Source organism: Penicillium macrosclerotiorum, assembly GCF_028827735.1.
Source record: "Penicillium macrosclerotiorum strain IBT 26536 chromosome Unknown utg000002l_segment0_segment0, whole genome shotgun sequence".
Classification (NCBI taxonomy): Eukaryota; Fungi; Ascomycota; class Eurotiomycetes; order Eurotiales; family Aspergillaceae; genus Penicillium; species Penicillium macrosclerotiorum.
In genome coordinates this window covers 2,401,029-2,414,620 of record NW_026643082.1, presented here as the reverse complement: position 1 = coordinate 2,414,620, position 13,592 = coordinate 2,401,029, and the positions used below count along the sequence as shown (strand labels likewise).

General features: G+C 48.5%; 4 protein-coding genes across 4 annotated transcripts; 1 reads left to right on the top strand and 3 right to left on the bottom strand.

Annotated features, from left to right (window-relative positions):
* Nucleotides 1–254: 254 nt before the first annotated feature.
* N7462_002014 (arylsulfatase) lies at nucleotides 255–2,561 on the bottom strand (the record flags this gene model as incomplete). Its single annotated transcript, XM_057073740.1, has 8 exons — nucleotides 255–1,002; nucleotides 1,057–1,144; nucleotides 1,207–1,220; nucleotides 1,284–1,595; nucleotides 1,653–1,829; nucleotides 1,890–2,056; nucleotides 2,132–2,440; nucleotides 2,496–2,561. The coding sequence occupies 8 exons, from the start codon at nucleotides 2,559–2,561 to the stop codon at nucleotides 255–257; spliced, it is 1,881 nt and encodes a 626-aa protein (XP_056937381.1).
* Nucleotides 2,562–3,205: 644 nt separating this feature from the next.
* Nucleotides 3,206–5,244, top strand: N7462_002013 (uncharacterized protein; the record flags this gene model as incomplete). Its single annotated transcript, XM_057073739.1, has 9 exons — nucleotides 3,206–3,334; nucleotides 3,393–3,591; nucleotides 3,650–3,758; nucleotides 3,806–3,993; nucleotides 4,062–4,318; nucleotides 4,371–4,519; nucleotides 4,577–4,721; nucleotides 4,784–5,011; nucleotides 5,068–5,244. 9 exons carry the CDS (start codon nucleotides 3,206–3,208, stop codon nucleotides 5,242–5,244), a joined length of 1,581 nt encoding a protein of 526 aa, XP_056937380.1.
* A 353-nt stretch (nucleotides 5,245–5,597) lies between these two features.
* Nucleotides 5,598–7,241, bottom strand: N7462_002012 (DUF2841 domain-containing protein; the record flags this gene model as incomplete). The annotated part of the gene is made up of 5 exons (XM_057073738.1): nucleotides 5,598–6,037; nucleotides 6,101–6,286; nucleotides 6,341–6,805; nucleotides 6,873–7,059; nucleotides 7,152–7,241. 5 exons carry the CDS (start codon nucleotides 7,239–7,241, stop codon nucleotides 5,598–5,600), a joined length of 1,368 nt encoding a protein of 455 aa, XP_056937379.1.
* A 4,139-nt stretch (nucleotides 7,242–11,380) lies between these two features.
* On the bottom strand, nucleotides 11,381–13,151 carry N7462_002011 (glycosyl hydrolase family 79 C-terminal domain-containing protein; the record flags this gene model as incomplete). Its single annotated transcript, XM_057073737.1, has 4 exons — nucleotides 11,381–12,194; nucleotides 12,260–12,772; nucleotides 12,824–12,923; nucleotides 12,977–13,151. The coding sequence occupies 4 exons, from the start codon at nucleotides 13,149–13,151 to the stop codon at nucleotides 11,381–11,383; spliced, it is 1,602 nt and encodes a 533-aa protein (XP_056937378.1).
* Between the last annotated feature and the right edge of the window lie 441 nt (nucleotides 13,152–13,592).

Below are 13,592 nucleotides of genomic sequence, written 5' to 3'. Positions count from 1 at the left end.
ACTCTGCGTCTATTGATCATGGGCCCGCTCAATTGCGTGATCTTATCCAGCATTCAACGGGATCATTCTTGCCCGACCCTTTCTAGATACTGTTCCGATAACTCGTATGAATAAATGGGTGCTACAATGGCTATGATCCGCTTATGAGCATCAAGTCACCTCCCTAGCTATATTTTTGAGCTTATTGTGAACAAACGTGTGGAAAAGATTGACAAATATTCTAGTGAATGATATTTTATTACGGCCTGCCTCTTTCAACGGCACGCAGCCGGACATTGTCCTGCCCCAGCCCCCATCCACGATCTTTGTAGTTCCAGCTCATCTTCCCACAGTTCCGGAGCCTCCTCAACGCTAAATCCGGGTGCAAGAGCATCCTCGCCCCATACAATACCGCATTCTACTACGTACTCCTCCCAGCATGCCAGAAGTTCCGCTAGCTTCTTTGGTTCCGCTTCGGCCAAGTCCTTGGTCTCGCCAGGGTCTTCAACGACATTGAACAGCTCCCACCCCTCATCTCCTTCGCCAGCTCCTCCTTGAGCTCTAGCGAAATGAACAATTTTCCAGTCCCCCTTTCGTAGTGCTCCACGCGCAAAGAGCTCCCATCCGATAGGCTCTGAAGACGAGTGGATGTGCCACATTTCCTCATCCTCGACCTTCTTGTCTTGCACAAAAAGTGGGACCCAGGACTTGCCTCGTATGGCATGAACATCTCTTCCCCGAAAGGTGGTCATTTTGCAACGGGTGGAAGCCCCTCTACTTAGAGCAGAAGCCGGAATTTTCTCCGATGCAGGAGGCAGCGAGACGCCAGCCAGCTCGAGAAAGGTGGGCAAAAAGTCCATCACTGTTGAGAACGATCTATTAAAAGACCCTGGCTGGAAGGACGAATTGAAAGTGTTGGTTGGAGGCTTGACAACACAGGGAACAAGGATGCCGCCCTGGGAAGGGAAGCATTTGAATAGCCTCGATGGCGCAGTTGACGCTTGAGCCCACAGTGGGCCGAGCCTGAATAATGAATATTAATGGAAACCCCTTGTTGAATAATAAGACGTATCCTACCAAGTGAATGAGTTGAAAGATCCAATATTATCGAGGGAGTTATCGTAGTGCCGGTGGATAGCGCTCACAACCTTGTTTCCCATAACGGCTAAAGTTCAGTTAGAAAAATAATCCCCGAGTTTTGCTTATTATGAGCTTCTTGTTACTTACGGATTGCTTCAATTCTTTTCGGGTGTCGTTTCGTCAGCTTGTTTCAAGGTTGATATTTGGGAATATGTGATACTCACGCAGCGCCTTCGGCCCCATTATCACTCATGAATACGATGAATGTATTGTCATACTCTCCTGTCTTCTTCAAGTATTCCACCACCTTACCAACATTGATGTCGACTGAGTCTACCATACCGGCATATGTCTCCATGGCTCTGCTGGACAGTTTCTTCTCATCGGCGGTGAGGTTTTCCCACTCCCCGGCGCCCACAGTGCTTGTTTCGACTTTGTGGGGAACAACAGACTCATTAATGATACCCATCTCAGCAAGCTTGCTTAAGCGTCGCTCTCTTAAAGCATATGGTCCATCGTCATACATGCCTTTGTACCTAATACGGATAGGTCAGTGGAGGTTGCGGGTCTGACTATTTTGAATTGACTCTTACTTGTCTCGTTGTTCCTTGGAGCATTGGAGAGGCCAATGGGGAGCGGTGTAGGGTAAAAATGCAAAGAAAGGCTTCTGTTGCTCAGATTCCGACCGACCTTCGAAATATTGAATCAATTGGTTGGTATAATAGTCGGTCGAGTAGAAGCCATCAGGATCTTCCGTTGTGTTGGCAGTTCTAATGATGAAACTAGGTCAGTCCGCGCAAATACCATGGCTTTCATCATTTATAACCCACATATCGGCCTTGAGCCCATTCTCGGCATGGATAGGTGATCCTCCGAAAGGAAAGCGCTCTTGAACGGGTTCCCAGCCATAATGATTGCAACACCCGGGGAGCATAGCAAATGCCTTTTGAAAACCGCGTTCCCAAGGACCCTGACTGGCACGCAGTCCAAGATGCCACTGATAAATATGTCAGCTTACCATATATAGCAATAAGTATAGAATCTCGATGGTCAGCCAAGCACTGCTACTGACCTTGCCAGACATTGCAGTAAAATATCCGTTATCCCCCAGAACTTCAGGTAAAGTCGCCACATCATTGTTCAGATGCCCCTCATATCCAGCCTTTCCTGAGAATCGCTTTGCGCCGTGTGCATTTTGCTTATATTCAATCAAGACGCCTAGTCCACCTAGATGCGCATCGGTGCCACTCATGAGCATTGCACGTGTCGGCGAACAAGCTGCGGCAGCATGGTGATTGAGCATACGGATGCCTTCAGAGGCCAAACGGTCAATGTTAGGTGTGCGAATCTCGCTTCCATAACAGCCAATATCAGAAAATCCCTAGAAGCATGGGCGTCAGTTGACATTTTGAGGGAATTATAGCTGACGAATTCACCAGATCATCGGCGAGAATGAAAAGGAAGTTTGGACGCTTTTGCGTCCCATTGGGGGCACTCTCCATCTCTAAATTGTGGCTGATAGATTAGTACTCGTTCTTGCACTGTCTTTGTTGCAGTAGTATGTTCTCAGATTGATTAAGGTGCCTTTGTACAGGGATATACGGTCAAGGGTCACTTCTGAGACGGTAGAAAGTACTCTCAGTCAAATACCAGATCAGCCATGAAAAAAGTTCAAGACATTTAACTTCTGATAAGTATTTAAAGGGAAAAAGATGACAAAATACTAGCCGGTGCGCTAGTCTTCGGGCAGTGTCGCTGGCTACGCGGCCCCCCCTCATCTCGCTTCCGAGCGAGGTGGATCCAAACAGGATAAGTGCCGGCTTCTCGCTCGGAAAGCTAATGTGCTGCGCGAGGGCGCTCCAAGCGAGCAAATGTAAGACTTGCTTTCAGTGGCTCCTGCTTCCGTGCTTTGATCGCTTGATGATGCACCCCATATTGTGGGGAAGCATACCGGGCTGAGTTTGGGCGAGCTCTAATCTACACGGACCAGCGATCATAACGGAAGGACCTCGATAATACTGAAGCTGGCAAGACTCATATGGAACGCATTCGTCCCCTAGGATGGCGGCTTAAATCGTTCGTCTGCTCTTGCGCTAACTGAGCCCTACCTTTATCATTGCGTTCGACGCTCCTTCCGAACTTCAGGATGGTGAACCCACGTTCTGTGTGGTCCATGTTGACCCCTATGCTCCTATTTTCCTGCTTCTGTCTCCTAGTTGGTGATGTCCTTTTCGGATATGACACAGGCAGTTTTGGTGGTATTCTGGCTAATCCTGTGAGTCTTCTCTCTCTCATATATTGTCACAACAATAATTTAACCAACTTCATTACAGGGCTTCGTGAACCAATTCGGCGCCTATGATGCCGGCACCAAAACATATGCAATAGATTCATTTCGCACCTCTATTTTGACATCTCTTGCGTTTATTGGAAAACTTATTGGGTGCTTAGCCGCTGGGCCAGCGATAGAGAGGTTTTGCCACCGCATCTTGTTCTTTTTTCTCTCAGCTGTTTCGGTAATTGGGATTATTGGTGAGTTTGATATATATTTCAGCGTGAAACCCTGGATGTTTATTGATCTCCATTTCAGTTGAGATTACAGCAGCTGGTTCTGGCAATGGAACCGGACGGTTGGCACAATTTATAGTAGGCCGAGTCATTGTTTATATTTCAGTAGGCCTCGTTGAAGTTGATGTGACGTGAGTGCTGCTTCTATTCAAAATAAAATATACGGACCACTGAAAAGTTGGGTATTCAGCACATATCAATCTGAGATTGTCCCGGCTTCTTTCCGTGGTTTGGTCATCGTCTCTTTACAGCTATTTCTCAGTGTCGGAACGATCCTTGCATCAGCTGTCAACAAGGCATTTGCCACCACTACTGAGTCGCTGGGTTGGAAAACAGTCACGGGTATCCAGTTTATCTTCCCTGTCTGTAAGGCTCGCCTGAACTTCATATATCTTCGGCTTTTATGTTCTTTGATCTTACTGATTCTTCTCTAGTAATAACTTTCTTTACTTTCTTCATTCCGAACTCTCCACGTTGGCTTCTCTCCAAGGATCAAAATAAAGAAGCAATGGCTGCTCTCTGTCGTCTGAGACTAAAAGAAGACATCGATAATGGTAACTGTGAGGCTGAAATCCAGGCTATTCGAGTATCTCTACAGGAAAAAGTGCATAAAGCCCCATGGTCTGAAGTTTGGCAGGGAAGTAATCTACGCCGAACATTTCTTGTGATGGTCTATTACTTCTTTCAACAGGTGAGCAGTTCATCTCTTTGTAAAACGATCACATATCAAATGGGGGTTATAGGCTACTGGTCAAGCTTTTGTGTCTACCTATCAAACAACCTTTTACAAGACCAACGGATATGCGGATCAAGCATTTACATATCCCATTATAGGCGCATGCCTTGGCTTTATCGCTGTCCTTCCGGCTATGTATATGGTAGACAGAATAGGGTATGTTTACTAATCTTCCTTTGAGCTGAGCGTTTAACTGAAATCTACTATCACCAGTCGCCGGCCAAGCCTCATGATTACCTTTATTTTTCAGGCTATCTGGATGTACCTCCTTGCCGGCCTTGGAGAAAAGGAAAGCAAGTCTGATGGAGAGAAAAACGCTATCGTAGCTGCCTTCATGCTTTATGCGTTTAGTTATAATGTAAGTTACCATGCGCTATTACGCCTAAATCACTTTTCACCTAACATTTGTTTCACATTCAGATGGGGGGTGCTTCTATCCCCTACCTCCTCGGTACAGAAATACCAAATGCGGCTGTCCGTGAGAAAACTCAGGCATTAGGAACTTCTTGGAACGTGATCTGGGCATTTGTGACCAACTTTGCTATTCCATATATGATGGATGAGATTCACTTCCAGGTAGGCTGGGTGTTTGGAAGTATTTCAGTCTTGGCTCTGCTATTTACGTTCTTCTTTCTCCCGGAAACAAAGGTAAGATTAGAGCAATTTTCAAATTTGGCATATTCTTGGCTGATATTTTATTCCAGGGACGTGCTCTTGAGGAAATCGATGCTGTTTTTGCAACCCGCCATAGTCCATTCAACTCAACCTCAGTCGATATTCCACAGGCTGAGGGCCAGGTTGGCCAATTTGAGGGACACAAAGGACTCCAATTGGCCGACAAAATTATCACCAGTAAGGAATATGACGACCTTGAAGTTTGATCATATACAACGATGATGGTCTGTCTGGATGGGGTATGGAATATGAACGTTTTCCGGCTTGGAATCACTCCACAGCTTTAAAAAAATGGCCTCAATCAAGAAAATGTTCGCAACACTATATTCATATTTCTTAGTGATGTTTCAATGTAGTACAACAAAAATGTCTTAATGTAATACAGCCGCAAAATTATCAGACTACCACACAGCAACTCCAAGCACAAAATATCCTCTCCTTTAAAAAAAAGCCTTCTGACATATTGATGTTATTCGTATTCGTAATTCATTGCCTACCCAGATTCCCGACAGGCATTGCTCCCTGATCGAGATAATAAAGGTTTCCCATATTTGCAAGACTAGTACCCAAACTGTGAGACCTGGGGCATTGGCGGTACTGAAGGCCAGTAGGAAGGAGGGGCCTTTTCTGTTGGCAGGAATTGTTGTCCGTAAAAGCCATGCATGAAGTTAGGGTCAGTGGGCATTGGCTTCTGCATGGTCGGAGACTCCTGCTGCATCGCGGCGGAGCCCATGTTGACTGGATAGGCGCTGAAAGTCGGGCTATGGGGGCCACTGGACTCACTTGTTGCAGGAGAAAGTGGAACAACTTGTCGGACTGGGTAAGCTGCCTGATCACCATCCCTAAGCGAAGCCTTCGATTTTTCAACGAAGCAATCGCCATCATTTTCAGTGTCGAGAGATGCAATGGGCGCGGCATGGGCATGTGAAGAAAAGTCATCTTCCTGGTAAATGGCCTCGGGAAGATGGGTCTTTGTCACTTGAACCAGTGTGTTTGCATCTAGGTGGTTATTGTCTTGTCAGTAACCAGAAATCAAGACTGATTCGCCCAGAATTCCCTCACCAATCTTCCCGTCAAGATACTGCTCTTCCATATGACGGACAAAATATATTTCATCAAGAACTTGGAGTCGGTTTTCCGGGGTGATCTGGCGTCGCACATCTTGGCCAGCATCACGTAGCTTTTCCGCAGTCACTTCGTGACTATCTTTGAGCTCGCAAAGAATGTGCACCAATAGTTTCAGTCGGTCTATTGCGTGCATCAGCTTCATAGTCCAAGTGAAGTTTTCATTATAGCTCTTACCGCGTTTCAGAAGATGGTCTGGTTCGCGATGAAGAACTCCGGCTGGCCACCAACCAGGCTTAGTCTCCTCGGGATCGACCCGTTGTGAGACCCCCGAGATAACCTTTCGGCCATTGTATGGGAAATGAACCTGCTTGCGAGGCTCAACAAGCTTGATGTACGATTTGGCGATGGCACGACAGTTCAATTGCTGGAAATCTTCGAATGCCTTCTCATAGTATCGTCTTAGAAGATCTCGATTGCCCACGCGAAGTATAGTTTTCCCGGGAGGTGGAGTTGGTGGCGGAGACACTGATTTCGGCTGAGGTCGAACCATTCCTGTGCGCTTCATATCACGTCGCTTTCGTTGTCTTTGACTGGACTGCCACTCGCAGGGGATCAAATCTGCCGGTCTGGTTTGACCAGCGTGCACCAATCCTGCGTTTGACTGGGCCGGCCAAGGAGAAGGGACACTTTGACTTAGGTCTACCCGTAACATTTCTTACGTCAAACTATGCTCTGGATCCCAATATTAGGTCGTTGATCTGCTTACTTGGGTTGAATTGCATGGCAGCCGAGCTATTCGGAGCAGCCAGTTCCATGAACCGGTCTGTCACATCGGGGGTAAAGATCGCACCACCGCATCCTGCGATTGATTTCGAGGCCGTCATCTGGAGCTCACCATTGCGATTGATGAAGATCATGGCGAAGTGTGGGTGTGAGAACTCAACATCAGGACCCTGTTCAGAACATCAACGCGATTAGTCTTGTTTTTTTTTTCAAACATCTCTCCCACTTCTCTCGTGTCGCTGAGATGATTGGGATTGGTTACCATGGCTTGTGAATGCGTTGGCACCGAACTATCGGAATGCCTGCGATCCAGGCCTTCACCAAGCCCTAGGGGTGGTCGATTCATCTCCATGGTACAAGACGTAGGATAACGCAGAATGACGGGGCTAGGGGCTGCCCCTCCGAGTGCGTCTGTTCGGATTGAGATTGATCGAGAATATAGTCACGCTGTGTGCACGGTAGGAATTGGACTATATCTGGACTCTATGGAGGAAATCAAATATGCGATTCCCACTCAGGGGTATGTGATATATAGTATCTGGGGATTTGTTTTTCCCCTCTCCTTTTTGCACCACAAGGACGTGACCAAGGAGTGGATTTCTGGGACTTTGGGACGCGGGTGCCTGCCTATGGAAATCAAGTCCGAGGCCATAGGGCGATGAAGCAGAGGGGGAAGGGACGCGAAGTACTGTAATTATACCATGGACCTCAGGTGAGTAGTTCTGGGAATCACGAAGGCCCTCGAACGATCCACGGTTTCCGTCAAACCCGAGAGTATTGGCAGGTCTCCACACGACACCGGCACAGGAGCTGCGTGAGAAGCTGCGACCATGCGCATGCAAGGACAAAAGGAAATATCGGCGGAGCTGACCCGGTGGCAATAAGGGTATCATCTACAAGTAGAGCGAAGCCAAAGTACGGAATACGGAGTGCAGTATACGATCTCGACGATCCTGCATCTTGCGATCGGATCGCCAGTGCAATCCACTCTGTTCTGTGATATGTTTCGTCAAATCCTATTCAGATTTTCTTTTTTATTTTTTCTTCTTTTTTTTTTTTCTCAGTTGCTTCGTAACCGACGGTCCAGCCCCAGTGCGCCAGCGCGCACGGACGAGCCACCGGGCCTTCCAGTAGGGCTGTTTGTCTCTCTGCGCCACGCCATTCGCCGCATCTAAAGCCAGGTATCCATGGTTTGGCAGCTTCGGGGGATCCGAGATCGTCTCACTGGGCTTAACCGAGTATCAAACTCAGACGATCCGGCGCTCGGACCGGCCACACCAGCCACAAAGACTCTTTGACAAGCATTAACCTTGTCCCTGGGCCGCACCGTGATCCCTACGTTGGACGTTTCTCAGCCGGTATACCCTTAGCCCGTCGAGGCAAACCCAAGCTTCCATGCTGAAGAGCTGCACTACCGAGGCATTCACCAGCGGATATACTGGTTTGACAGAAGCAGGCCAACTGTAACCGATCACCAGATCGCCCAATACACAGCTTCTCCCCGCGAATCATCGAGACTGATCGGCGATCACCAGGCTGTGCCTCAGCCACGACCTGCGGCTTCCTGGCGGGGGCATGGGCCAGAGCGCCTCTGAACGCATTGGCTGCCAACCAGAAGAGCTCATACAGATAGAGCTTTGACTCGTGAGAAGCGAGACTATCCGTCTTGTAAGGTTCATGGGTTCATGCCACAGTCGGCGTCAGCCAAGAGGAAAAAGCGGAAGTGTCGCCCGTTCCTTTCCAGTCTATTTTCAGTCCCTTTCCAGCAACCTGCAGAGCGCCCCGAAAGCCTCGCAAGCAGAGTAATGCGGCCGCTGGAAAGGCCCTAGAGTGGGACAGGTAACAGCTATCGATGACGGTATAGGTACATTAAACTGAGTCAACAAGCCGTTCAGTTAGCCAATAGCTGTCTCGATATCTTCACCCCGAACTTTGACCGGGCCCAGTTCGATCGTCTGTGCACAAATCTGATCATGAACCAGCGACAGAACTGGCAAGCCATCGAGTCTCCGCTTTCAAGCCCCAGGAACGCCCAAAGGGTCCAAACGGCCTAAAAGGGACAACCCATTGGTAGTCCAAAGCTGCTCAGATAAGGCCATTGAAACCACCATCGAATCTTGAGCTTATCCAAACCCATGGAACGCGCGGGCTGAGACCCTTCATGGAAGGCCAGTCGTACGAAGGAGGCCTAACATGCGCTCCTGAGTCACGGTGAAGGATCACTTACAATACGTCGTGCTTTCTTCTGCTTCTTCTTCTTCTTCTTCATTTAAAATATCAAATGTCGCGCAGGCCTTAAGGTCACACTCATAGATTCTTCGAGGGTGCATCTTTCATTTGCCCGACACTAAGAGGGCCATCACTACATAGAATCCTGAGTGAAGTCCGACAGTATCCAAAAAAAACACTGCCTATGCCGTATCAAAAAGCAAATTGGAAAAGAAACCATAAAGGACGACCTATTAGGATCAATTTCCTGATCCTGGATCGTCAGTCAAAAGTCATCCACTGGGTGCGCGCGGGCCTGTGGATCACACATCGGGAAGCGGATCATTACGATGGAGAGTTTTTATTTATTTCCAACCCGCCAGGTCTATTGTGGCTGTAATGTTTCGCGAACATTCCCACCCCCGGGTCATCTGTACTGTACTCCGTTCTCTGCACCAGCGGGCACTTCCTACTGTATCCAGCCGGGCTTCCCCAACATTTTCCCTCATTCTAGGTACACGACACTATTGCCAACCGGGCTGGCGCCACGCACTCCCGGAAAATATACCCTCTCTCTCATCATTGGTGCACTTAGGGCTGGTGTGAGGCCCTCTTCCCCCCACCTCAGTAGCATTGCAGCTGTACAGTAATACCTTAGTGTTGTTTTGGGTCTGAAAAACAGAGGATTGGGCAAGGTTTGGCAGAAAGTACGTTCTACGCTGTCGGTAACCCAGCGGATGGAGTCGAATTAGGGAAATAGTCTCAATCATCGATATTTGGTGGCATGAGACCAGACTCTTGCCCGGGAAAAAAGTTACCCAGCAGGCTTTTCGAGTTTGACCAAGTCCGTCGGTACTTCAATTTGTTCAAAAAGAATCCCACATTTTCATCGACGCACCCTCAGGGTCGCATCTGCCATCGACGGGCTCCCACAGGGGTCTTTGGCTTCCCGTGCAGGCCCATCTTGGCTGAAGGTAAACCGACGAATGATATACAGTAAAGCCTGCCCCGGTAGGGGCGGATTGGACAGATCAAAGCTTCTCCCTGATTCACCATTCACGTATCGGCCCTTGGCTTGCTGTGAGCCCCCGGGCAGAGTCGCCCAGACGCCCAGATGCAAAGTGGCGCTCCGCACCCCTTGCGTGGCAGCGGGGCCACCCCTAAGCCCCCTAAAAGCACATCGTTCAACAATCTTCAATTCTGGTGCCTTCGAAGACTGCCAGTGCGATGACTAGCTGTATCTTTGAGTGGGTTCCAACATCCAGCGGAGGTGGCTGAACTGCCAAAAGTACGAGCTAGACCATAAGCTCCAGCGTGCGCTTCCTTTGCAAGCTTCGTGCAGGTTAGGGACACCTGGTACCAGGAAACATTGTGCATTGGCTTGCATGAGCATCGGATCAGCACTTCACTTACGTAGTTCGCTCTGGATTACAATGCGGTGGTTCAATGCTCACTCCAGGTGGCTTGGTCGACAAAGGGTACATACTGTCGTACGCGCTGTCCCTTCGACGATGTGTTCAGGATCTCCCCGCCCACCACAAATGTCAGCCAGGCGCTAAAGGCTGTCCAATATGACATTGGTGGACTAATGACATATGCATCTCGTCATCATACCTCAATGGCGTCTGGCGGTGACGCCGGAATGTCGCGGCCATGAGGCGAGGGCGTCCTCATATCGGGCTTCATATCGGGATTTGAAAATATTTGAGAGAATAGGGAGACGGTTATTCTACGATGTTTGAAACGTTCTTTTACCAGTCGCATTGATCATGATGCTCCATCTTCGCCAAGGCTCGTGTTTAGATTTTTATCATGCAAATCAGGTCCCAATCTAGTAGGACTACCATAGAGCTCCTACTGGCTGAAACTTTCTCCAGCGAAGCAGATTACAGGTTTTCGGTCATCAGATGACTAAGTCTGCTCTATAGCTCATATTCATGAAGTATGATTATTCGACCTGAACCTTTGTCCCCACGCCTGGAAAGGAACTAGCAGCGAACTAGCCCAACTATACGACGTATAGCACGACGGCTTACTCGCATGTTCCATATTCCATGCGCAATGAGTGGGTCTATAATGACTCAAACCCTCCCCGCTAAGCTTTGCCTCTAGGACTAACATCTCTCCTCTCGAACTAGGGGAAGAATCTCCCAGGAGCCCGACCGTGATAGATCTAAAACGTTTACATCCGATCCGATTCCTATCTGAACCATCTTTCTTCTCATACTTCTATCTGGCTTCATTGTCCCCCGCTTTTATTTCCGTTCTGAACTTGAACTAACACTATAGGTTCAAGATAACAGCGCTCGACCAAGGCACTGCGAGCTCGACCGCCCCCTTTGCTCCCACCGCGATGGTCTCCCCAGTCGTGACATTGTGCAGTCGCACTGGCGCACCACCCTTCAACTCGTAGTTGTAAGACCACCCATCCCAGGTAATTCCCGTGATAGCGTCGCTACCATTTGCCAGCAGCCGTTGGACCGAAAGGGATTTTCCCTCGGTCTCGGGTAAAAGGAATTGATACGATGCCGAAGGACGGGACGCCGAGCTGTCATTATTGCCGGTATAATTATGTTGCTGCATGTTGATAATGGCGATCCGGGCCAGCTGCCCGTTGACGTACGCAGCATAGGCGGCCTCGGTTTCGTGTGGCATCTCCAGATTGACCAGCTGGACACGGCCCTCGCTCCCTTCGTCTCCACTGCCGCGCAGCATGGCGGCCACCATGGCGTTGCCATAGTACGGAGCCTTAGTACCGATGGTGGTCTTGTCGGTTTGTACTGGTTGCCATGACGCGTAGCGGTAATCTGTCCCCTGGTGCATGTGGGTGCGGTGAATGCTCTGAGAGGCGCAGTAGAGATTAAAATCGACGCCCCAGAGTGCGGCGCCGAAGGAGTTCGAGAGACCCGGTTTGCCTTGGTGGTAGAGGGAGTTCATCTCGCCCAGGATGTATGGGATATCTCTATCTTTAGTAAGGCCTTTCTGGCTCAGCGTACGGGCGAGGTTGGCATGCTGAGAGACGCTGTGGACAACCGCAGTATGGTTCATCAGAGTATGAGCAAGAGTGACTCCGGGGGAATCAGCGCCGCCCATGTAGCTAGACATGGTTTTAGTCAATTGTCCAAATTCTCTGGGTAAGCACCTAGCATAGGAAGGCTTTACTTGTGCATTGAGTTCATCCCAATATCTTGGTTTTGATTCAGCCCCTTATCCCATGTCTCGATCGGATCTAAATCATTGGTTAATCCTGCAAACGATGGCGCAATATATTTATATGCCGCATTCGATGTCATTTCAGGGCAAGCCTTGGCAATCTGAGCTTTGATAATGGGTGTTTTGTTCAACCATTCAGCCACATAGTCTTCTTCATTCCACCCAGAGGGTCGAACAGCTCCGGTGAACAAGTCGGGCTCATTTCCCAATTCCCAATAGGCAAAGTTGTCCTTCCTGAGAGCTTTGCAGGCTAAGGGGACGGTAGCAATCAATGTGTCGTAGGCAGCACTTGTGTTCTTGCCCAAGTTAAATCCATGACTGAATTTGACACCAGGCCAAGTAGAGTATGCCTCAAAATATGAAGGCCCAATGGATATAATGTAAGGGTAATCTTCAGACACACTTGGTACTACAGTGCCATTGATTTGGGTCTTCAAGTTTGGATCATATAGTGCAAAGTCTCTGCAAGTCATTATATCATGATTCCTGTTCGCCAATTGTTGGTTGTCTTACTGAGTATTACCGCCGACTCGGATATGTGGCTTCACTCCTTGTAGGTCAGCAAGGTTGTCAAGGAGCTGATTTGAAAATCCATTAGGTTTGGATTTGTTGCCTACAAAAACGTCATCACGCTATCACCTTAAACAGAAGATTATCCTAACATACCTGCAAAATCGGGAAAGGATGAAAACTCGATGGAGAAGGAAACAAATGGAGCAAGAATTGCTGCTCCAGCGGATTGCGGTACATTCTTGTTTACAGTCACCCTAGATGATGAGCTGCCAACATTTGTCGGCATTGCAGCTGCTATCGCAGCTCCAGTGATTAATGTAAAAAGCATGGTGCAAAACTTGGGAACAAGAGAGAACAGAAAAACAGATATTTGAGTGTCTTTGTCGCTTTATAGCTATTAATCACCACCGAGAGCCAATTCGAGGCATCTTGAAGTCAACTATATACTGTTTCCTCCGGCAGTCGGCACCAAAGTAGGTTATTGAACTTGGAGGCTTTTCAAAAGCCGCCTGGAACGGGATGGAGCGCGTAGCAAAAATGTGCATAACCAGCTATAATTGATTGGAGCAGTATTTACCCGAGCAATACTTTTGGTACCAGGGTTCTCGGCTGAAAATGCGGGGGTTACATCTGGGGTTGCGGAGAGCCGATTGTTGCATCGTTGTTGCTACAAGTCGGCTATTGAAAAGTCATTGGGCAGCACTTATGGAGATTGCCAATAATGTAGAAAGAACGAGGAGAATGGAGAAGACATAGATCGAATTTCACT